Source organism: Piliocolobus tephrosceles, chromosome 3 (assembly GCF_002776525.5).
Source record: "Piliocolobus tephrosceles isolate RC106 chromosome 3, ASM277652v3, whole genome shotgun sequence".
Taxonomy (NCBI): domain Eukaryota; kingdom Metazoa; phylum Chordata; class Mammalia; order Primates; family Cercopithecidae; genus Piliocolobus; species Piliocolobus tephrosceles.
In genome coordinates, this window is record NC_045436.1 from 138,366,372 (window position 1) to 138,390,934 (window position 24,563).

Consider the following 24,563-nt stretch of genomic DNA (forward strand, 5'->3'; position numbering starts at 1 on the left):
CAGCCTCCCTCCTGGCTGCTTTCATGGGCTGGCATGGAGTGTCTGAGGCTTTTCCAGGCACATGGTGTAAGCTGTCAGCGGATTTACCATTCTGGGGTCTTGAGGATGGTGGCCCTCTTCTCACAGCTCCACTAGGCCGTGCCCCAGTAGGGATTCTTTGTGGGGACTCTGACCCCACATTTGCTTTCCACACTGCCTAGCAGAGGTTCTCCATGAAGGCCCCACCCCTGCAGCAAACTTCTCTCTGGGCATCTATGCATTTCCATACATCCTCTGAAATCTAGGCAGAGGTTCCCAAATCCTGATTCTTGACTTCTGTGCACTTGCAGGCTCAACTTGCACCCTGTGGAAGTTGCCAATGCTTGAGGCTTCCACCCTCTGAAGCAACAGCCTGAGTTGTACCTTGGCCCCTTTTAGTCATATCTGGCACAGCTGGGACACAGCACCAAGTCCCTAGGCTGCACGCAGCACAAGGACCCTGGTCCCAGTCCATGAAACCATTTTTTCCTCCTAGGCCTCTGGACGTGTAATGGGAGGGGCTGCCATGAAGACCTCTGACATGTCCTGGAGACATTTCCCCATTGTCTTGGGGATTAACATTCTGCTCCTCATTACTTTTGCAAATTCTGCACCCAGCTTGAATTTCTCGTCAGAAAATGGTATTTTCTTTTCTATCGCATTGTCAGGCTGTAAATTTTCCTAACTTTTATGCTCTACTTCCCTTATAACACTGAATGACTTTAATAGCACCCAAGTCACCTCTTGAATGCTTTGCTGTTTAGAAATGTCTTCTAAAAAAAAAAATCGAAATGTCTTCTACCAGATACCTAAATCGTCTGTCAAGTTCAAAGTTCCACAGATCTCTAGGGCGGGGCAAAATAGCACCACTCTCTTTAGTAAAATATAACAAGAATCACCTTTGCTCCAGTTCCCAACAAGTTCCTCATTTCCTTCTGAGACCACCTCAGCATGGACTTTATTGTCCATATTGCTATCAGCATTTTGATCAAAGCCATTCAACTCGTTTCTAGGGAGTTCCAAACTTTCCTACATTTTCCTGTCTTCTTCTCAGCCCTCCAAACTTTTTCAACCTCTGCCTGTTACCCAGTTCCAAACTTGCTTCCACATTTTTGGGTATCTATAGCAGCACCCCACTCTCCTGGTACCAATTTACTGTATTAGTCCATTTTCACACTACTGATAAAGACATTCCTGAGACTGGGAAGAAAAAAAGAGGTTTAATGGACTTACAGTTCCACATGGCTGTGGAGGCCTCACAATCATGGCAGAAGGTGAGAAGGAGCAAGTCACGTCTCACGTGGATGGCAGCACACAAAAAAGAGAGAGCTTGTGCAGGGAAACTCCCATTTTTAAAACCGTCAGATCTCCTGAAACTCATTCACTATCATGAGAACAGCACAAGAAGACCTGCCCCATAATTCAATCACCTCCTACCAGGTTCCTCCCATGACATGTGGGAATTGTGGGAGTTACAATTTAAGATGAGATTTGGGTGGGGACACAGCCAAACCACGTTAACAGCATATTGACTTTGCTACCTGCATGTTCAGTATCAAAAAACTTATGGGCATTTAATTAATTGATGATACAAATCAGAGTTTAGACTGCCTTCTGATATTTGCCGAATGCTCACTTGTAACATCTGGTATTTGAGTGAGTTAGTCTAAGGGAAATGCTCTTTATATCTCTGGGCTCCACAAGCTGTATATACAGTTAGATGATCAGGAAACAGTGTGTCTGGGCCCTATGATTTTGGCAAAAATGCTTTTATGGAGTTAGTTGCAATTTGATTTTATGCCCTAATCTTTTAGTGTTGGTCAATAGAAGTTGGTCAAACATTCTTTTCAAAGCATGTTTCTGTATCTAGGCAAAACCACAAAGATAGCTTCTATTATATGACCCTAATAATCCCTGCTATAAGGGTTTACACTTTAACTTCCTCCAAAAATTTATTCGCACTCATCACCATGGTTGTAGCATTGTCTTGGACATGATATGAATGGATCCTGGGTAAATAAGAACATGATTTATAACTTGAATAATCCATCAGGAGTTGACCAAAGAGGGCTTCATTATTTCTGTTAGAAGCCCTTGTAAGGAATCAGTCTCCTTTTGAGGCTAGATACACCAGGAGACCCTTAATGATGACTTAACTTCTGATAAGGTGTCTTTTTCATGTTGTCTTAAAAACCTACTGCAATCTGGCTTTTACCTGAAAGACAGGACTGACAGCAACAATATTACCTACATGCAAAAGACTTTGGTCTTCTTATCTTATTATTTTACAGTTTGGACTGAAAATCTGATTTCTTACTCTGACCTGCCAGACACTGCATAATTTGGCCCCTGCCTTCCTCTCTGACCCAATAAATATCCTAGTATTCTCCACTTGCCCACTAAACTTTAGACACATTGACCTTATTATTGATGTTAAAACATTTCAAGCTCATACCCATCTTGGGGGGTTTGCCTTCACTGTTATTTTTACTTAGAATGCGGAACTCTAAGACTTCATTATTCATGTTTCAGCTCATACATCTATGACTTAGAGAGACTTTCTTTGACAATCCTACTTGAGGCAGCTTTCAGTCTCAGCATGTAACTCTATCACATTTGGTTATTTTGTCTTATTCAGAGAACTTATCAGTATCCAAAATAGTTTTTACATGTTTGTAATTTGTTCCTCTAACTAAAATAATAGCTCCTTAGAGAGGGACTCCATCTGATACCACACCAATCTATTATCTCCATTTCTATCCCACCTCATTAACCTGTAAGCATCAATTTTAACCCTTGTCTATCTGGCTCTGTCACTTGTTTAAACCGTCACTATAATGTTTCTTCTGAGCTCCAACTCACTTTATATCAGCTTGAACACTCACTGACTAATCCACTGTAACATTAATAAACATGTCAACCTGATCTTTTACCTTTCCTATGTCTTTCCAAAACTAACATAAAAACTGAAGAACATGTAGAATCTTGATTCTGAAGAACAATAATCTTTTGAACTAACTCATTTCAATTAAGGTCACAGGCAGCAGGCACATATGGTGTTGCTTCTCTGCATTCCTCCCTTCCTTTGGGGCCTACATCCCTTCCTTCTGGATATTTGCTTCACTTCCCATTTTATCCTTGGGCTCCAAATGGGAGCGACCTTCTTTGTACATGACTCTCTTTTTGGTCTGTGATTGGTTGAGGGGTAGGTACCTACCCCAAGATGGACCAATCAAAGTATCTTACTGCCAGGCCACAGTGATTGGTTTTGGGATTCTTGGTTCTTCAACAAGATTTTTATTTATTTAAGACAGAGTTCTGCTCTTGTCACCCAGGCTGGAGTGCAATGGTGTGATCTTGGCTCACTGCAACCTCTGCCTCCCAGGTTCAAATGATTCTCCTTCCTCAGACTCCTGAGTAGCTGGGATTACAGGTGCCCACCACCATACCCTTCTAATTTTTGTATTTTTAGTAGAGACGGGGTTTCGCCATGTAGACCAGGCTGGTCTTGAACTCCTGACCTCACATGATCCACCTGCCTTGGCCTCCCAAAGTGCTGGGATTACAGGTGTGAGCCATGCCTGGCCCAATATTTATTTTAATTGGACCTGGGAAAGATGACTTCTTTCTTTTTTGGTCATAAAGATGAATGCCTGTGAGTTTAGAATTGTAGGCAACTAGTCCTCTGGCTTATGGAAAACTTACTTTAAGACAATGAAGCTGTCATCCTCTTTGCCCTCCTCCCCACAACACAGAAGGAAGTGGAGACGAGAGTTGAAGATACCTGAGGTTACTGGTTCCCTGGCATTGATCATCTTGAAGACCATCCACATCTCTTTAGTAATTGATTACATTTCCACTTTTTGATACTCACATATTCCAGTACTATTTTAGGCACTTTCAAAACGCCAATTTTTTTTGTTAATTCAATATTTGTTTACTTTTTTTGAATTTTGAATTATTTATCTTGTAATGGACCCATAGAGCTATGTATTGACTTAAAACTTTGAAGTGAATAGAGATGCACATATTTTTAGAAAGCATTGTTATATTCCTGTTATACTCAAGAAGAAGAAAATAGCAGCCAACAAAGCAAGACTTGTGTTAGAAAAATACATTCTACTCTTGTTCAGAGTCTTTCTGAAGAACTGGAATTTAAAAAGTATGTTGAAATTGAAACTGATAATCTCTAGCTTTACATGATGAGGCAAAAGATGTGAAGATAAGCAAGAAATATTTTCTTTGAAACTAAAATTAAATTGTCAATAAAATGTTGCATTTCTATCTCTTAAAAAAAAGTGTTGTCCCAAAAGGTCGAGTGCTCGAAAAAAGCAGATGGGATTTTTGAAAATAAAATAGCCAGAAGGAAATAGCTGAATTGGCATAGATTCCAAAAGAGGTAGACACTTCTGCTCAAAAATATTCTTACAACATATTTGTTTTATAAGACTGAATTTTATATATGTTCAAATGATATTTTAATTCAAAATGTTTATGATTGATTATTTTTACACTTATAATAAGATGTTTATTTTAAATGGTGCTTTATTTTTATTTTTGTTTTCTAATTTATATTAGAATGATAGTGTATATTTAATAGTCATATTTTATAAATTTAAATTTTAGTTCACATTACAATTTTGTAATTTTCATATTGCAAATGGATTAAATATTTAGTTTTGTTGATTCTTTTATTTTATGAAATATGAATGCTCTGCAAGTTAATTTTATGATCCATTAACCTTCCCCTTCTTTGCTTTGAGATAGTTTTGTCATTTGTACCTATAGATCCTTGCCTAATACAGTTACTACGCTCCATCTCTGAGATAGACAAACACATAGTAAGAGAATAAAATTATAGGCTGGGCGCAGTGGCTCACACCTGTAATGCCAGCACCCTGGGAGGCCGAGGCATGCAGATCACTTGAGGTCAGGAGTTCGAGACCAGTCTGGGCAACATAATGAAACCCTACCTCCACCAAAAAGTACAAAAATTAGCCAGGTGTGGTGGCACGAGCCTGTAGTCTCCAGCTACCTGGGAGGCTGAGGCAGGAGAATTGCTTGAACCTGGAAAGTGGAGGTGGCAGTGAGCTGAGATCGAGCCACTGCACTCCAGCCTGGGTGACTGAGCAAGACTCCATCTCAAAAAAAAAGAAAAAGAAAAAGAAAAATCTATCTATCTATCTATTGATCTATCTATCTATCTATCGTCAGTTAGGATTGCAATAAAAAGTGTTTTTAAAATACTGAGTTAACTAGAAAAATAAGCTCAGAACTTGTGCTCTGCTTTAAGCATTTCTACTGATGGAAGTTTTGCTATATAAACTCCCATTGAACTGAACTATCCAGCCTGAGAAATGTTTGTGTAGCAGAGTTCATTCAGGTTTTGTTTGAAACCTATTAGTGCCTGTCTGTCAAAATTTCTACTTGACACAGTAACTAACTTTCAGTATTAATATGTCAATTCTATGGGACCCAAACAGGGAGAATATGACAAGATCCAAGAAGAGATATTTGAAATCAGATACAAAATGTTTAGTGTAAATGTTTCAAGTTTGCAACAGGATATTTAGAATTGCGAATAATTTATCTTATCCACTGTGAAAGGCATTTATATGTCAAGATGAACTGTCAAGGACTGAGGTTGGATGCTTAGATTATTTTCCCCCGTCAATAGATGCAAGAGACAAACCTTATCCTTCAACTGAAATGTGTTACATGTCTAGGTAATTCCTGCACGTCTGTCTTGTTAGAGGTAAGAGAAAAGCCCTGGTTTTGGAGGAATTTATGATGACCTTCGTTTTTTAAGTAAGCAACCCCAACATAATCATAATTTGAACATGGGAATATTTATTACTAAAACAAAGTGACTTGAGGATGGGAGAGTAGGCCAAATTGTCTAGGGATCTGGCTGTTCTCCTAAGCCTTGAAATATTTAATCCCTTTCATAATGTTAGGATGTTCCAGAACTCCTAATGAGCTCTGTTCTCTCATTTCAGCGTCGGAAAAATGAATATTTGTATGTGTGTCTTATGACTACACAATTCCTCAAGAAGTAAATATAAGGCAAATCCTTCTGCTTCTCTGTGTAGCACTGCTTTCAGGCCCCATTATTTAGAGCAGTGGTTCTCAACCAGGGGTGACTTTGCCCCTAGGGCAGCTGTCCCCAACCTTTTTGGCACCAGGGACTGGTTTTGTGGAAGACAGTTTTTCCACGGACTGGGGTGGGATGGGGGGAATGGTTTTGGCATGATTCAAGCACATTACATTTATTGTGTACTTTGTTTCTATTATTATTACATTATAATGAAATCATTATACTACTCACCATAATGTTGAATCAGTGGGAGCCCTGAGCTTGTTTTCCTACAACTAGATGGTCCCATCTGAGGGTGATGAGAGACAGTGATAGATCATCAGGGATTTGATTACCATAAGAACCACGCAACCTAGGTCCCACGCATGCGCAGTTCACAATAGGAGTCACACTTCTGTGAGAATCTAAGGCTGCTAATGGGACAGGAGACGGAGCTCAGGCAGTAATACCCGTGATTGTGAGCAGCTGTAAACACAGATTAAGCTTTGCTGGCTTGCCCCACACTCACCTCCTGCTGTGTGGCCTGGTCCCCAGGGGCCCTGGAGCTGGGGACCCCTGTCCTAGGGGACATTTGGAATGTCTATAGACATTATTTTTTACATTGTAAATCCAGAGTTGATGGGATCGTACTAGCAGCTAGTGGGTAGAAGCTAGGGATGTTAGAAAACATCCCGCAGTGCACATGAATCGCCCCACATAGCAGGTAATTAACTGGTATAACTTGTCAATAGCACCTAGGGTGAGAAACCCTGATTTAGAGGGACCCTCCGGACCTCCTCCTCTAGCTCATCCCATGGGTTAAGGACTCTGTTAGCCAAGGAGTTATGCTCACATGGAGCCTCATCCCTTTTCTAGAATGATGTTTTCGAAGTGTGGTCTCAGACCAGCATCATTATCATCACCTGTGATCTTGGTAGAGCAACAAATTTTGGGTCCCATCTGAGACTTCATTGAATCAGAAAATCTGGGGATGAGGCCAAACATCTGTGTTGTAACAGGTCCTCCAGGTGATTCTGATGAATGCTAATGTTTGAAACTCACTGTTCTCAGGAGTCCAAGAGATCTATATTTGAACCTAACAGATATGTTTGTCAAGAGAGGAGGAGAGAAATTTTCTTTGACAGCTTGATAACTTGATTTATAACATCTAAATATGTAGACAAATGGCATTTGGGCCTCCATTTATACTCTTGTTCTAGGTGCTGGATTAGATAATTGCTAAAATTTCCTTCTCCGTGTATGAATCAATAGATGCACACCACATTTTCTTTACACAATAGAACAGTATTCAGTATTCTTAGAAGGAAATTCTGCCATTTGAGACAATATGGATAAACCTGGAGGACATGTTAAGTGAAATACGCCAAGCATAGAAAGACAAATAAGGCATGATTCCATTTATATGTGGAATTTAAAACAGTCAACTTGTAAATGCAGAGAGTAGAATGTTAGTTGCCAAAAACTAGGGTTGGGGAAAATGGGGAGATGGTCAAAGGGTACAAAGATGCAGTGACGTGGAATGAATAAGTTATGGAGATCTAATGTACAACATGGTGACTATACTTAACAATACTAAATTGTATACTTGAAATTTGCTAAGATTCTTGGCCTTAGTGTTCTTACCACACACACACACACACACACACACACGTAACTAGGTGGTGATAGATATGCTACTTAGCTTGATTGTGGTAACCATTTCACAAGGTATACATATATCAAACATTACATTACACCCCTTAAATATGTACAATTTTTATTTGTCAAGTATGCCTCAATAAAGCTGGGTAAAAAATAAAGGAAAATTGAAGTTATGCAGATGCTCAGATTCTGTACGATGGCAGAAATACAACCAAGCAAATTCACTGACTTTTTAAAATGGGCATAGGATGACATTTCTAGTGCTAAAAGTTTATGTTCGTGCATGAGAAACATGCCAGTGTTCAAGAATTTCATGAAAACCTAATTTTCATAATGACATTCTCCTATCCTTGATTAATTTCTTAAATTTTCTACTTGTAACTGAGAAATTCCGGCTTAATTGCCTTTCTTCTTGGAAGCTAATGAATGAAATGCAAAAACATCCTGTGGATGTCTGTGGAGCCCTTCCTCAGGGGAGCTAGGGGGCCTTTGAGTTCTTTGCAATGATTTTCCTATCCAGCATCAGTGCACACTCTCTCCCAGTTGCACTCCCCATGCAAGTATCTTGTTGCCCTATGAATACCTGATTTAAGAATGACCTGATTAAATAACAAAATCTAAAGTTTATCTTCCTTTGGCTTTACCTGGATTTAGGAGGTCCACAGGTAGTTCTATTGCAGAAGGGAATTCTCAGGATGCAGGTTATCAGGATGCAAGTTACCACAAACACCATGACCAGTATATGTGGCCTCTGACTTTTATACTTTCCATCTCACTTTGCCTCTACATTCAGAACTTCTGGAATTGATGGAGAGCCAGATTCATTTTGGCCAAGAAAAATAAAAATTCTTATTTCTGTAAGACGTTTTTTAATATCTTCAATAATCTAACAGTCAATTGAAGTTTCTAAATAAATTTATATCTTACGCCACTCTTCTTCATTGTGGCTAGGAGGTATGACATTTGTTTTAAAAATCAAATGTTTATAATTCATTCATCATGAAATACTCTTGTGTTTTTCATCTTTGGCTCTTATTCTGTCATCAAGTGTTCCCTTTAGAGGGTTCTTCCTTGCCTTTTTAAAAGTATGAGTTTGGGGAAGTTTTTGTTCATTTTCTATTATGTGATTACAATAGTTTAAAAATAATAATTAGGTGAGGAAGGGTGCTATGGTTCATGCCTGTAATCCCAGCAGTTTGGGATGCTGAGGGGTGCAGACCACTTGAGGTCAGGAGTTTAAGACCACCCTGGACAACATGGTGAAACCCCATCTCTACTAAAGATATAAAAATTGGCTGGGCGTGATTGCATGTGCCCGTGGTCCCAGCTACTTGGGAGGCTGAGGCAGGAGAATCACTTGAACCCTGAGAACCCTGAGGCAGAGGTTGCAATGAGCCGAGATCACACCACTGTACTCCAGCCTGGGCAACAGATCAAGACTCCGTCTAAAAAAAAAAAAAAAAAAAAAAAAAAAAACCAAAAAACCTAGAAATATAGAAATATTACATTTTTTACAACTTTTATACTGCCTAAACAGATGCTAAATGCCACTGATTCTCTTTATGTGTTGTTTATTTTATTTTATGATATTGCTATATTGCAGAATTACAATGGACAAGGAAAGAGGAGGAAAAAAACCCAGCTACATAAATTTTATTTTACCTTTGATCCCTGCCTAAAGTTGTTCTTATGTTTTACTGTTGGAACTTTTATATCATACACATTATAATCCTAACATCTCATGAAGTTCAAACACAGGTCAGCAGGGAGAATAACTAAAACAACTCCAACAATTTGTAACAGTCCAAATTCTCCTCTTGAAATGTTGACATAATTTAATGCTTCCTTTTGAAAGAGAATGAGTGCTAAATAATGATAATGCCTGTTCAAAGATCACTGTACTTTGAATACTTATCCAGTATTTGCCTTGTATCAGAGAACCATCTGTGACCAAATTGATACAGGAACAGGAGAAAGAGCTGCGGTGGCTGACATTACACTCCAACTGGGAGAGCCTCAATGGGACCACTTTACATGAACTTCTAGTAAATGGGTAAGAACGCATTCATAAGAACTGTGTAGAGTCAGATTACAGAACAAGAATTTTCATCAGGCCTTTCTTCCATTTTTTAACTTAAGATAATCCTAATTTGTCATATCAGTAAAGAGTTTCCATAGATTCGCTATTGCCTTTACATTTCAACATTGGTTGCTTGTATTTCTTCTTTCTAGACATGATTTTTTTCTCTTTTATTCATCATTACAGAAACTATCATGGTGAGAAGAGAGGAACTTGGGTTCTAATCTTGGATTTCTTCTAATATCTTATTCAAAATAAAACCTCATGTCTGCATTTCCTACAGATGCTACATAGAACTAGTTAACAGAGGGAACTGAAGTATTGATCACTAAGAAAACTTGGAATGTCTAAGAGAGGAACAGACACAAAATGAAATTATAATCAAGTTGCCTTGAAAGTGCACATAAGTTTCCCCTAAAAAATCATTGCATCTTAAACAGGGCTACTTCACTTGTCTATGGGTGGGGTGTAGGAGGAAGACAAATTGAGGAAATTTACACTTACTAAGTTCTTATTGCATTATAGGCACACAGCTAGGTAGTCTTATATACACTGACTCATTTAAACCTCAAATAGATTTGTGAACCATAGATGATTGTCCAATATTTTACAGCTTTAATATTTTACTTGGTTTAGAATATTTAAATAACTTGCTCAAATCTCACAGCCCACAGATGCTAAGTGATAGTGTCTGAACTCTAAATAAGTTTATCTGACTCCGAAGCTCATAAATGTTACTACCTCTTAAGAATTTTAAAGAAGAAAACTAAAAATGGACCATTTCCTCTTAAAATGTCTTGACATTTTCCTCACAGATCAAACTGCAGCCAGATTTCTGCATATTTGTCAACTGAAATACTTCCTCTGAAACAATGACCTAAACCTTTTAGCAAAATGATTTGTTTCCCCAAACTTGGAATTCCAGACAAAACCTTTCAGGTCAGGTAAATGAATAAATAAATAACTCATTGTAGATTGGGAGTTAGTAAACTTGGTTCTAGTCTTGGTTTACTAATTAGAAGTGTTATCTTATATAACTGCAATTTCCAGTAAGAAGTTGGATGAATAGTCTTTGATGACTTTCCTATTCCTAAGAGCTATATGTTTTCAATCTAACAAATAACAACTAATTATTAAGTATCTCTTTAATCCAAATTCAGCATTAGGCTTTGAGCAAATGTAGAAGTGAATGAGGGTAAACAAAGGCCCTTATCTCAGGGAATGTACACTATATGGAGTGAAGACAAAAATTATAAATTAGTAAAAATAATTTTGGACTTTGGTAAGTGCTGCAAATAAATTTAGGATAATGCAATAGAGAGTAAGGAAGAGAGGATTTTAGACTGTGGGAGGGTAGAAAGCAAATGAGCTTTTCCTGTAGTACACATTGTACGCAAATAATTACACGTACCCCTATGTAAATGTAGCAAGAAATGAAAATACAGTAAATCTTCAGAAAGGAATGTAGAAATTATATATTTAGGGTTGGGTTTTGTTTTAAATCTGAGATATCCAGGATTCTAAGTACATCATAGTATTTTTGAAAGTCCGAATATGGGTTTTTATTGTCCTTTTTCATTTACATTGAGGTTGTAATGTAAATGTTTCATGGTTGGAAGACAACTTAGTGATTAAAATTTCTACCCCAAACTGAATTATCTTGTGCCATCGCATTGAAAGATCCTTTAACAGAGACCATGTTCTTGCATTCAAAGTTGAACTTAGATTTTAGAAAATTCTTTTTCTGAACCCACAATTCTTGTAAATTGCACCTACTAGTTTTGATCATGTCATCCAAAGTTATATGAAATAAATTTAAGCTACTTTTCCTCTTGTCAACTTCTCATACAGCGGAAATTTAACCTTGAGAATCTTTGTAAGACTCTTTTCCAGTCTAAATATTCCATTCCTTTATCTGTTCTTTAATTTCTGAAGTCATATTTTACTCATCTTGGACTATTTCTCAACTGGTTTTGAGCACACACCACTTTGTATAAGCATAAAAAGCTGACATGCTGCCTCCTCACACTGATTCTAAAAAGTACCCCCATCTCTCCTTGAGAATTGTAGTTTGAGTTAACATTGTGGTGGTACCACCAGCCAAAATGATGTGAGAAATTTTGTTAAAATAATTTCTTTTCCCACAAATGTGAAATTACATTATGATATTAAATAAACTAAAAAAATGAAGTATATATATTCCATATACTCCCGCCCACAACATGATTAATATCTGACCACACTCCTGCCTTGAGAATTCCTGCACTGAGAGGAATTGTTGCTCAGAGAATGTGATCTCCGATGGTAACAGTTGGAGCTGTCTTGTTTTTCACTGGTAAAGTGTTTGAAGTGAACAGTAAATATGTAACTTAATGTTATACCGTTTTATGTTTCCAAATCCAGGCAGTCTTGTCAGAGCAGAAGTAAAATTTCTCTTCTGTGTACTAAACAAGGTGAGAGAATGAGAGATGTGGAATGGGATATGAACTTAACTGGATTGGCTCAGGGGAAGAGTGATCCCTTGTAAGTGGCAGCAAAGAGCTAAGCGTTTAGCAAGGTTCGGCATCAACTCACAAACTGTGTCTTCTGCTCCTTGGTAGACTGTGGGCGCCGCCCTGCTGCCCGAATGAACAAAAGGATCCTTGGGGGTCGGACAAGTCGCCCTGGAAGGTGGCCATGGCAATGTTCTCTGCAGAGTGAACCCAGTGGACATATCTGTGGCTGTGTCCTCATTGCCAAGAAGTGGGTTCTGACAGTTGCTCACTGCTTCGAGGGGTAAGCTGCACCTTTCTTTTTTTCCTTTGCCTGGATTTGATCACTATGTCACTCAGGAATTCTCAGTGGCGTATGTAACTCCATGAAGCCACATCGAGGCGAAAGCCACAGCTAATCTACTTTCCAGGTCTTTATCTTCCTAAAGTTTTCTATCCTTGGTGTTGCAATCTAATATACTGGCTGCTCATTTGTTGGAAATGGCTGCATATTGCTTCCAATTTTTGTCCTAAGGAGGGAGAGAGAGAAAGAAATTTAGAAGATTGACTCCATGCTACTATTAGTCTCTATTCTAGACCTCTTAAATATATCACACATATTACAACTTAAACAGAAGTGATTTATTTGGATACTACAATGAGGCTTGGATGCAGAGAAACTGTTGAGTGGTTTGGGAAGCAGACTTAAAGGTATAATGTGTGTAATATGTGTGCTATTCAGAGAGTGTGTGTGTTTTCGTGTGTATGTAAAGAGAGAGATAATGTTATGCCATTTTATGGTTCCAAATCTAGGCAGCCTTGTCATAGCAGAAGTGAGATTTCTCTTCTGTGTGCTGAATGAGGTGAGACAATTAGAGGGGCAGCAATGGGATATGAATTTAATTGAACTGGATTGGCTCAGGGGAAGAGTGATCGCTTTTTTGGTTTGGAGCCCATCCAAACCACACCAAAATACGAAACAAAGCAATGACAACAAACAAAGGTTTATTTTGACATAATTGGCTCATGTGATTCTGGAGGCTTGGTGAGTCCAAAACCTGATGGGGTAGGTGGCAGGCAGGAAGATTAGGCAAGAGTTGCAGTTCAATCTGCTGGTAGTATTCCTTCTTGCTGGAGAGGTCAGTCTTTGTTCTATTAAGATTTTCATCTGAATGGGTAAGATTCATCTACATCATGGAGTGTCATCTGCTTTACTCAAAGTCCGCTGATTTAAATATTAATCTCATCCAAAAAAAAAAAAAAAAAAAAAAAACACCTTCACAGAAACATATAGAATAATAGTTGGCTAAATATTTGGGCACTGTGGCCCAGCCAGATTAATACATAAAATTAACCACCACAATATGCCTAAAGAGAGCAAAACAATAAAACTAAGGGAAAACCTACCCTAAACTGATGAGCATCACTGCAGAATCGCTTCCAGCTATCTGTTATTATGTAATTTAGTAGCAAAACAAAACAAAACAAACAAAACCAAACATAAACAAAACAGTAACAACAAACAAAAACTCAGACATTTATTGTGCTCAGTGAAGATTCAGACAAAGTGTAGTTGGCATAATTTGTCTCTGCTCTGTGATTTCTGGGACCTCAGCTGGAAGATTCCAAGGCTAGGAAGAGGCTGGCACCATCTGAAGTCTGACAGTAGATGCTGCCTGTTGGCTGGGGCCTCAGTTCCTCTCCGTATGAGACTCACTTCATGGTGGCTGGCATCCTCCAAATCAAGCTTCCCAAAAAGGAAGCCAGGAGGAAGCTGTATTACCTTTTCTGACTCAGCATCCAAAGGCACAAAATATTGCTTCTCCCATGTGGTTGCCCAGAGCCATTAGTCACAGGCTCTACCTGATTCAAAGGGAAGAAACACAGACCTCCCACATCAAAAGACTTGAGGATAGGTTTTGAAAACCACCATACCAGCCATTTTATTGAATTTATTTTTAATAATTTTAGTTTACTTAAATGAAGTAATATTAAATAATAGCAAAAAAAAATTGAGACAAAAAATAATCCACAGATCTATTATCCAAAGTTAAATGGATACTTTTCATTTGATCTGGTTAGTTTCTAGGAAAGAAATGCAATTTCATTTTTTTGCCTATTTGTTATTATTTTGTCTTAGCTTTGCCAATTATTGTGTAACCACTGACACAATTCAGTAACTTCTCTGGGCCACAGTTTTCTGTTATGTGAAATTAAGGAAATAATAATCCCTACCTCACAGAGTTGGTGCAGGCAGGAAGTGAAACAGTCAGTGTAGAGCTTTAAGAACTATACCTGGCATCAACCAGTAATACACCAAAAGGTAAAGTTTTCTTTTAAAAAAACTATTGCTAAAATCATGCATTCTGCATTTTCCCTTAGCATTATGGCATGAGTATTTTTGCATTTTGCTAACACTATTCTCCCACACTCATTAACCTTAATTCCTGATCATTCTTAAGGTAACCCCCATTAGTGCATTATGAATATTCTCCCACAACCATAAACACATGTATTTTACACAAGGTGTCACTGTTTACTTTTGCAGTTTGGAAGGACACCCTATAATTTCATTTATAAGTTGCTTTTCTCATGTAGCAATATATCATGGACATCTCTCCAGGTCAATTGATGTAGCTCTAACTCATTTTTTTAAAAGTCAAATAATATTCTATCTATAGATTGAGTATAACTTTTAAAATTATTCCCCAGTTGATTCCCAAACTAAACATTTGGTTTAGTTCCAGTTTGCTGCCATTTTAACAATACCGCAACAAATGTTCTTAAAGAAAGCTACTCACCTATTGGTACTCTTGTTTCTAGAGGATACAGTTCCAGCACACACCTGTAGTTTCATAAGGAGGTTACAGAGATGGATACATGTTTTGTTCTCTAAGGGGCTAATCTGGTGAGGAGACAGACATTTAAACAAGTAATTAGAATACAGTGTGATAGTGATTATAAAATGGAAATGTGTATATCCAGTTATTTGATTGCTATTTTGGGGGAAATAAAACCTTAAAAAATCAAACTAGCACCTTGTCTTGAGAGCTTTTAATGTGTAAGATCCAGAATTATTGGAAGAGTCTGCCTAGTATGTCAAAAAACACACTGGAATGTTATTGCTTTAGAAGGGGCCAGATGTTTCCAGATGTCTCTTCCAGACCTAATTTGTAACTCCATGGTAAGAAGAAGGTTGTACTAGCAAGAGTACATTCATCATGAGATGATTACCTAAATGAATCTAACAGATTTTTTTCAGGGAACAGCGCTCTTTATGTGCTGGTTAATCCAGGTTCATACCCTACTTTTGTTATTTCCACATGTGTTATCCAAGGTTCCTCTTTCACTGGCAGATCTATAAAGTTCAGGAGAAATCTTACAATAGAGAAGAAATATGTGTTTATAATTAAGGGCATGTACATAATATTAAAGGCTTTGATGAAGTTTCACAGAACATTAAATTTAACAAAACTGTCAAGGGAGGCCTAGTCTATCCTTAAGAAGTTAGAAAATGCCCCACTTCAAACAAGCCTTTGTGAATGTGTGCTAATAACCCTGATTCTGTTTTATGACATCTCCAGGGGGAGCTGCAAACTTTTGGGAACTTCTAATTTATGCCATACTCCCTTTTGGAGCCTTCAGTTACAGCAATTAATGGGATTTACTTAATATCCTGATCCCATAATCTGGCAAGGCCTAGAGTGACCCATTGGTATCTTTTAATTTATATTTATGGGAATATATAAATTCCCTCAGCCTGTCTCTTTTAATTATATTTATGGGAAAAAAAGACAAGTTTGTTTTGCTCTGCTATGAAGAGGTAGATAAAAATCCCAAATGAAAATTTAAAACCATGAGATGGTTGACCAGATCAAGCCCCATATGTCCTAGTGACAATTTGCTTTCAAAAGTTCTAAGGAAGAAAGATGTTGACTTTCACGGGGTAATTTAGCAAGCAATTTTCCTGTTTTCTTCCAGTTCTAAAAGACTTAAGAATGAACTTCCTAGGCTGGCACACAGCTAGTAATGGTCAGAAACATCTGATTCCTCTCCAGGAAACCCACATGATAAACTGTCCTCCCACTACATGACTACATCCCATACTCCTGCCACGTCACCCATGTCTTGATTCCCTCTGCACGAGCTCTTCAATCCAACAAGATTTTTGGTTGGTGGCTGCACTTTGTCCCCTGGTGTCTCAGTCCAAAGAGTCTCCTTCTCGCCTCCTTTCTTTTTCTTTTTCTTTTCATTCTTTTCTTTTTAAAGATGGAGTCTTGCTCTGTCACCCAGGCTGGAGTGCAGTGGCACGATCTTAGCTCTCTGCAAGCTCTGCCTCTCAGATTCACGCCATTCTCCTGCCTCAGCCTCCTGAGTAAGTGGGACTACAGGTGCCCGCCACCACGCCCAGCTAATTTTTTGTATTTTTAGTGGAGATGGGGTTTCACTGTGTTAGCCAGGATGGTTTTGATCTCCTGACCTTGTGATCCACCCGCCTCAGCCTCCCAAAGCGCTGGGATTACAGGCATGAGCCACCGTGCCCAGCCCTTGCCTCCTTTCTTTCCCTCAGCTTACCTGGTTCTCTGGGCTCATCACTTCAGTCTTTTCACCAGGACCTTTCTTTTTCTTTTCTTTTCTTTTTTTCTCTCTTGTTTTTTTTTTTTTTTTTGATGGAGTTTCACTCTTACTGCCCAGGTTGGGGTGAAATGGCACAATGTCGGCTCACTGAAACCTCTGCCTCCCAGGTTCAAGCCATTCTCCTGCCTCAGCCTCCCAAGTAGCTGGGATTACAGGCGCCTGCCACCATGCTCAGCTAATTTTGTATTTTTAGTAGAGACAGCATTTCACCATGTTGGTCAGGCTGGTCTGGAACTCCTGACCTCAAGTGATCTACCCACCTCGGCCTCCCAAAGTGCTGGGATTATAGGCATGAGCCACCACACCCAGTCCACGTTTTCTAATCCTATGTCTTTGCTCTTCAGAACTGAGGGAGAGTATTACTGAAGAATGCAGATTCCTGCCATGCCTGACTTTCAACATCAGTTGGACCCTTAATATTACTCAATAATCTTCCACCTATTTCTAAACAGCTCCCTCTCCTATACCCCACAGAACAAAATCTTTGTTTTCACTTGCCTGTCTGCCCTGATCTGGCAGTCTTTTAATACACTGAGAAAAGGAAGTGAGAAGTTTGGTCTGACTTTTTATTACTGAGCTCATGCTGTGTCCTTCTGCTTCCTTCTTTATCTTCTAGGAGTGTATGAACTGTGCCAGTCATTCACAATTTGTTTTTCTATTCCATCTACTCTAAGGATTTTGCCTATTCCCATCAGTAGTAATGTCCACTAAAAGAAAAATTTTCCATTTTAGATCTATACCTCCCATGGGGTGCTGTTTCTCAGCATCACTAGGGTGTGAGCAAGTGTGACCTTAAAAATCCCTAGGTGACTCTGACCTTACCTCATACTCCCCACTGCCCTGCCCTCTATGGAAAAGTTTTCTGTCACCCTCCCCTCTCCACTGGAAAATGTCTGGGTCTAGGATATAGCTAACAGTTGGCCTAACATGCAATCCCATTGTTTTGGTGGCTTTCAGAAATTTGGAACGCTCTTGTTTCAAATTGTTGTAGTTACTTGCCTGTGTCTTTCGGTCTTGTCACTCCTTAGTCATGTATGTTGCATCTGCACCTGAACACCTGACCCATGTTGGAGAATATCATACACCTGTCTGCTAACTGAGGTCACATAAAATATGTGATCATGATTCCCAAATGAGCATGTAACACAATCAGACGCTTTCAATATACTTCCACAGTAAAGTCACTCTTCTTCTCTGATTGTGAATAGACAACTATTTGACAACTTATTCTCTGTCCCCAAATCTTTGTCATCCTTTACTGATCTCACCTTATACTTCATGAATAAAATAGATGCCATCACGTCTTTCACCTTGTCTCAACCCCAATTCCAACAAATCACCAGCCTCTTTGGCCACATTCACTGCTTTCCCTTGAGTATGGTGGACGACATATCTTTGCTCCTATTTTAAAACAAGCATATCCCCTTTCATCTTTTCAAAGACTTTACTCTTAAAGTCATCATTTCTATTTTGCATCATTAATTTATCTTTTTTTGCTGGATCACTCCCTTCGGCAACCATGCCATGCCTTAATATCACAAACCCCATTCCTTTGAATTCATATCTCTCTTCATCTGTTGCTCCATTCCGGCCACTATTCACAGAAAAACTCCTAAAAGAGTTTCCTGCAGTCACTGTCTACACCGCTCCATGTCCCACATTCTCTTCAACCCACTCTGTTTGGGTTCTTATCAAGATCATTACAGAAGTGACACTTGTTAAAAACTCTAATAACTTCCATCTTGCCAAATCCAATGATGTATTTTCAGTTTTCAACCCACTGGAACTCTCTCCAGTATTTTATCACTATATCCTTCTTGAAATACTATCACTTTTCTTCTAAAATAACAAAAATCTCCTTGTTTTCCTCATATGTCAGTGACCACTCTTTTTCTCTTTATTCAGCTCCTCCTTTTTTAGGCTACTGAATGCTTTAGTTCCCCAGTACCAAATTCTTGGCTTTCTTGTATGTCTGGAGTCACTCATCTCATCACATGGTTTATATACTAGTTCTGATTTGAACAAATACTTGTTCATATTTGAAAAATATGAATATAAAGTATGTGAATAGCAATATGAATATCATACTTGAATATCAAATATATGAAATATTTGTTCATAACTTTTAAATGTATATCTCCAGCCCAGCCCAGATTTCCACCCAATCACCACTACCCACCAACTTCACATGAATACATTTAACTGTGAAGATGTTCATTTGAACATGTAATAAACATCTTACTTTACATGACCCAAACAAATCTATTTATTTCTCACTTCTCCCACTGAACAAATAATTGTTGCTTCACAAACTTCCCCTATCTCAGTAAAAGACATCATCCATCAGTTCGCTAATATGCCAAACCTAGGAGTCATCCTTAATTCTTCTCACATTTACTTTATCAGTAAATTCTGTAGAATCTTATTCCAAAAAAGTGGAAGCCAACCACCTCTCCCATCTTAATGCTATAACCCTACTCCAAGCCACCATCATCTCACTTCTGGACTATTTATATCCTAGGGCTGCCAAAACAAAGTATCACAAGCTGAGTGATTTGAGCCATACAGTTCTGGAGGCTAGAAGTTCAGGATCAAGGTCCTGGCAGGGTTTCTTCCTTCTGAGTGCTGTGAGAGAGAATGCCTGTTGCCTAGATCCTGGTGGTTTCCTGGCAATGTTTGGTATTCCTTGGCCTGTAGAAGCAGGACCATGCTGTCTGCCTTCCTCTTCAGATAGTGTTCTCCTTGTTTGCCTGCCGGTGTTATATAGGATGTGGATTAGTCATATTGGATTCAAGCCCATCCTAATGAGGCGACCTCCATAAAGTCCCTATTTCCTAATAAAGTTATATTATAATATACTAGGAGTTACAACTTCAACATATAGATTTTAGAGGGATACAACCAATCCATAATGATTACTGAAACAGTTTCCTGTTTGGTTTTTTTTGACTACTGTCTTGTTCCCTTATTACCTATTATTCACACAGTGAGATAGTGAACTTTCTAAAATGTAAATCACACCATGTCACTCCCCTGCTTAAAACCTTACATTGGCTTCCCTTTATAACAAGAATAAAATCTTCTCATTGGAGCCTATTAAGATCTAGTCCCACCACTTTGACTGCATCTCCTTCTAGTCTCCTATCACTCATTGGGCTCCAACCTTTCTAGCTTTCATTCAGCTCCTGAAATCCTCTAAACTCATTCCTGCTTCAGGATCTTTGTACTTGCTGTTTCTGCAGTTTGGAATACTTTCATAGAGTCATAAAACTACTTTCTTCCCATTGTTCAAGTCTCAATTTGAGTGTCACTTTCTCAAAGACCTTCCCTAACCAACCTAGTCAAAGTAATTGCCCTGTCAAATCTTCTATTACATTACCATATATGTTTTTACTTCTAAGTGCCTTAGATAATCTTATTAGTTTATGTACTCTTTTTTTTTTTTTTTTTTTTTTTACTATCTAGTTTAGTGGAATGAAAACTCTATGAAGACATGAACTCCATCTGCCGTCCTCATTCTTGAATTTTTATTTCTTTCAGCATGGCATACAGCAGCCACTCAACAAATATTTGTTAGTTGACAAGTCAGCCTCTTCTTGGTGTTGCTTAGTAATTGTATCTGTAGTCATTTCAGTATGTGTTGTAATTTGTCTGAAACTAGAAATGTTAACTCATCTACAGAGGGTCAGTGATCTCTCACCAGCTTCTCCCATGCCTTAGACCACACATCAATTCACCATTTCCAATGTATTAAGCAACTGTATGTTTTCATCACATAGGTTAATCATCTGGGTATTGTCTGAAGATTATTCTCCTTGAATATAGAAATTGGAGGTAAAGGGCCAAGTGTGGTGGCTCATGCCTGTAATCCCAGCACTTTGGGAGGCTGAGGCGAGTGGATCACCTGAAGTCAGGAGTTCGAGACCAGCCTAGCCAATGTGGTGAAACTCCATCTCTACTGAAAATAGAAAAAATTAGCCGGGCATGGTGGTGGGTGCCTGTAATCCCAGCTACTCTGGAGGCTGAGGCAGGAGAATCACTTGAACCCAGGAGGTGGAAGTGGTTGCAGTGAGCCGAGATCATGCCATTGCACTCCAGCCTGGGCAACAAGAGCAAAACTCTGTCTCAAAACAACAACAGAAAAAGAAATTGGAGGTAAAGGAAGCTTCAAATGGTTCTGCTCTGTCTTACTTATCTACAAACATTTAAATTATCTATTAAAGACAACAATTTTCCTCTTCTCTTGTTCTATTTTGCACATCATTTTGCCAAGAAGCCATTTTTATTTTTCCCATTTTGTTTCTTTTTAGACAAAGTCCTGCTCATTCAATAAGTAAGACTTTTGGACAATTACTTTGGTTTCATGCCATTCTTTTATGGTAGACTTCAAAGCTCTGAGATTTTTTTTTTTTTGAGATGGAGTCTTGCTCTGCTGCCCAGGCTGGAGTGCAATGGTACAGTCTCGGCTCACTGCAACCTCCGTCTCCCAGGTTCAAGTGATTCTCCTGCCTCAGCCTCCCAAGTAGCTGGGACTAAAGGTACGTGCCACCACATCCAGCTAATTTTTGCATTTTTAGTAGAGACAGGGTTTCACTATGTTAGCCAGTCTTGAACTCCTGACCTCATGATCTGACCACCTTAGCCTCCCAAAAATGCTGGGATTACAGGTGTAAGCCACTGCTCTTGCCTGCTCTGAGATCTTTATGTAGTCACATTTACTGTTCAGCTGATTCTTCATTTTCTTACATACTGCAATTATTTGTGATGGTAGTATCAGAATTTGGCACTTAAACTCTTCCAACTTTGTTGAGCCATGACTGCTTTAAGAATCTCTAGACATATTATCATAGCTTTTCCCCCCAAAACATTCTGAAACCCGATTCTTGAAAGTCTAGAATATGTATGTGACTAGGCCCTTCTCTTGCATTTTTTGGAACTTGACATAACAGAATTGTTCATTTCCTGTAATTTTATCACTGATGGCTAGCTTTCTATCATATTTGAGGGATACATTCAGGAAAGAGCACACATCTTCCTCCTATCTGTCACCTTATCACTCACAAGAGTCTCCATCCATCCTATATGCTTTCCCTCCTGTGCCCAATACCTTAATCCTTTTTGATGCCTGTGGACCCTTGTCTTTGTTTCAGAGAAGTTTAGTTGTAAGGATGTGGTGTATAAGGTTCGAAGGACCAGCAATTTAGTCTATTACCATCACTTGCTGTCTCTGTGACTTCATGTGAGTTGCTCATCTCCTCTGAGTCATTGATTTTTCTTCTCTAAAGTGGAACAATGAATCCCTATTTACATCTCACAGTTGGTGTGAGGATCATTTGGAATAAAGTGTGTAGAAACACTTGGAAAACTATTGAGATTGTATCCTATTGAGACACCCAGGCTGCCAATCTAGTTTGCTTGTTGTATCAATTTTTAAATTTTTAGGCAGCATTTAAAACCACAGATACTTTGCATAAAATCCAGAACTTTGGCTTTCCTTAGACAATTGGAAGGTCAGGTTCCACTGAGCATTCCAACATGACAACAATTTTCTGGAGCTGAGAGGCGGATGGACCTCGGGATGGGTAGGGCTTGTGATGTGACAGTCTGTACTTACTGAATTTCCCCCAGCCACTTCATACATTTACTTTGAAGTCTCTATTCTAAAGTCCATTCACCAGATTTATAGTTGAAATCTACCAAAGGTACAAAGAGGAGCTGGTACCACATCTGCTGAAACTATTCCAAAAAATTAAAAAAGAGGTACTCCTCCCTAACTCATTTTATGAGGCCAGCGTCATCTTGATATGAAAACCTGGCAGAGATACAACTAAAGAAGAAAACTTCAGGCCAATATCCCTGATAAACATTGATGCATAAATCCTTAATAAAATACTGGCAAATCGAATCCAACAGCACATTAAAAAGCTTTTCTACCACCATCAAGTAGGCTTTATCCCCGGGATGCAATGCTGGTTCAATATAAAAAGAACTAGGCAAAAGCCACATGATTATCTCAATAGACACACAAAAGGCCTTTAATAAAATTCAACATCCCTTCATATTAAAAACTCTCAATAAACTAAGTATTGAAGGAACATCCCTCAAATAATAAGAGCCACTTATGACAGCCTTGCTGCCAATATCATGCTGAATCGGCAAAAACTGGAAGCATTCCCCTTGGAAACCAGCACAAGACAAGGATGCCCTCTCTTACCACTCTTATTCAACACAGTATTGGAAGTTTTGGCCAGAGCAATCAGCCAAGAGAAAAAAAGAAATGATAGTCAGATAGGAAGAGAGTAAATCAAATTATCTTTGTTTGCAGATGACATTATCCTATATCTAGAAAACCCCATTGTCTCAACCCAAAAGCTTCTTAAACTGATAAGCAACTTTAGCAAAGTCTCAGGATACAAAATCAGTGTGCAAAAATTGCTAGCATTTTTATACACCAACAACAGGCAAGCACAGAGCCAAATCATGAATAAACTCTCATTCACAATTGCTACAAATAGAATAAAATACCTAAGAATACAGCTAACAAGGGAAGTGAAGACCTCTTCAAAGAGAACTACAAACCACTGTTTAAGGAAATCAGAGAGGACACAGACAAATGGAAAAAAATTCCATGCTCATCAATGGGAAGAATAAATATTGTGAAAATGGTCACACTGCTCAAAGTAATTTATAGATTCATTGCTATTTCCATTAAACTACCATTGACATTCTTCACAGAATTAGAAAAAACTATTTTAAAATTCATATGAAACCAAAAAAGAGCCCAAATAGCCAGGGCAATCCTAAGCAAAAAGAACAAAGCTAGAGGTATCACCCTATCCAACTTCAAACTATACTACAATTCTACAGTAACCAAAACAGCATGGTACTGTACAAGAACAGTCACATAGACCAGTAGAACAGAATAGAGAACCCAGAAGTAAGGCCACACACCTACAACCATCTGATCTTCAACAAACATGACAAAAACAAGCAATGGGGAAAATATTTCCTGTTTAATAAATGGTGCTGGGAGAACTGGCTAGCCTTATGCAGAAATTTGAAACTAGACCCCTTCTTTATACCTTATACAAAAATTAACTCAAGATGGATGAAAGACTTAGATGTAAAACCCAAAACTATAAAAACCCTAGAAGAAAACCTAGAGAATACCATTCAGGACATAGGCACAGGCAAAGATTACATGACGAAAATACCGAAAGCAATTGCAACAAAAGGAAACATTGACAAATGAGATCTAAGTAAACTAAACAGTTTCTGCACAGCAAAAGAAGCTATCATCAGACTGAATAGACCATCTACAGAATGAGGGAAAAAAATGCAATTTATTTATCTGACAAAAGTTTAGTATCTAGAGTCTATGAGGAGCTTAAACAAATTTACAAGAAAAAAAAACGCTATTAAAAAGTGGGCAAAGGACATGAACAGACACTTCTCAAAAGAAGACATTCATGTGGCCAACAAACATATGAAAAAAAGCTCAACATCACTGATCATTACAGAAATGTAAATCAAAACCACAATGAGATACCATTTCACAACAGTCAGAATGGCAATTTTTAAAAAGCCAAGAAACAACAGATGCTGGCAAGACTGTGAA

The 24,563-nt window shown here is 38.5% G+C and overlaps 1 protein-coding gene across 4 annotated transcripts in view; it reads left to right on the plus strand.

The window, feature by feature from the left end:
* Positions 1-24,563, plus strand: part of CORIN (corin, serine peptidase) — a 209,900-nt gene that overhangs the window by 170,697 nt on the left and 14,640 nt on the right. For all 4 annotated transcript variants that reach the window (XM_026455813.1, XM_023224528.3, XM_023224529.3 and 1 more), the window contains 3 exons: positions 9,693-9,809; positions 12,240-12,289; positions 12,437-12,611. In XM_026455813.1, coding sequence (XP_026311598.1) covers positions 9,693-9,809; positions 12,240-12,289; positions 12,437-12,611 — 342 coding nt within the window. The remainder of the gene's footprint in view (positions 1-9,692; positions 9,810-12,239; positions 12,290-12,436; positions 12,612-24,563) is intronic.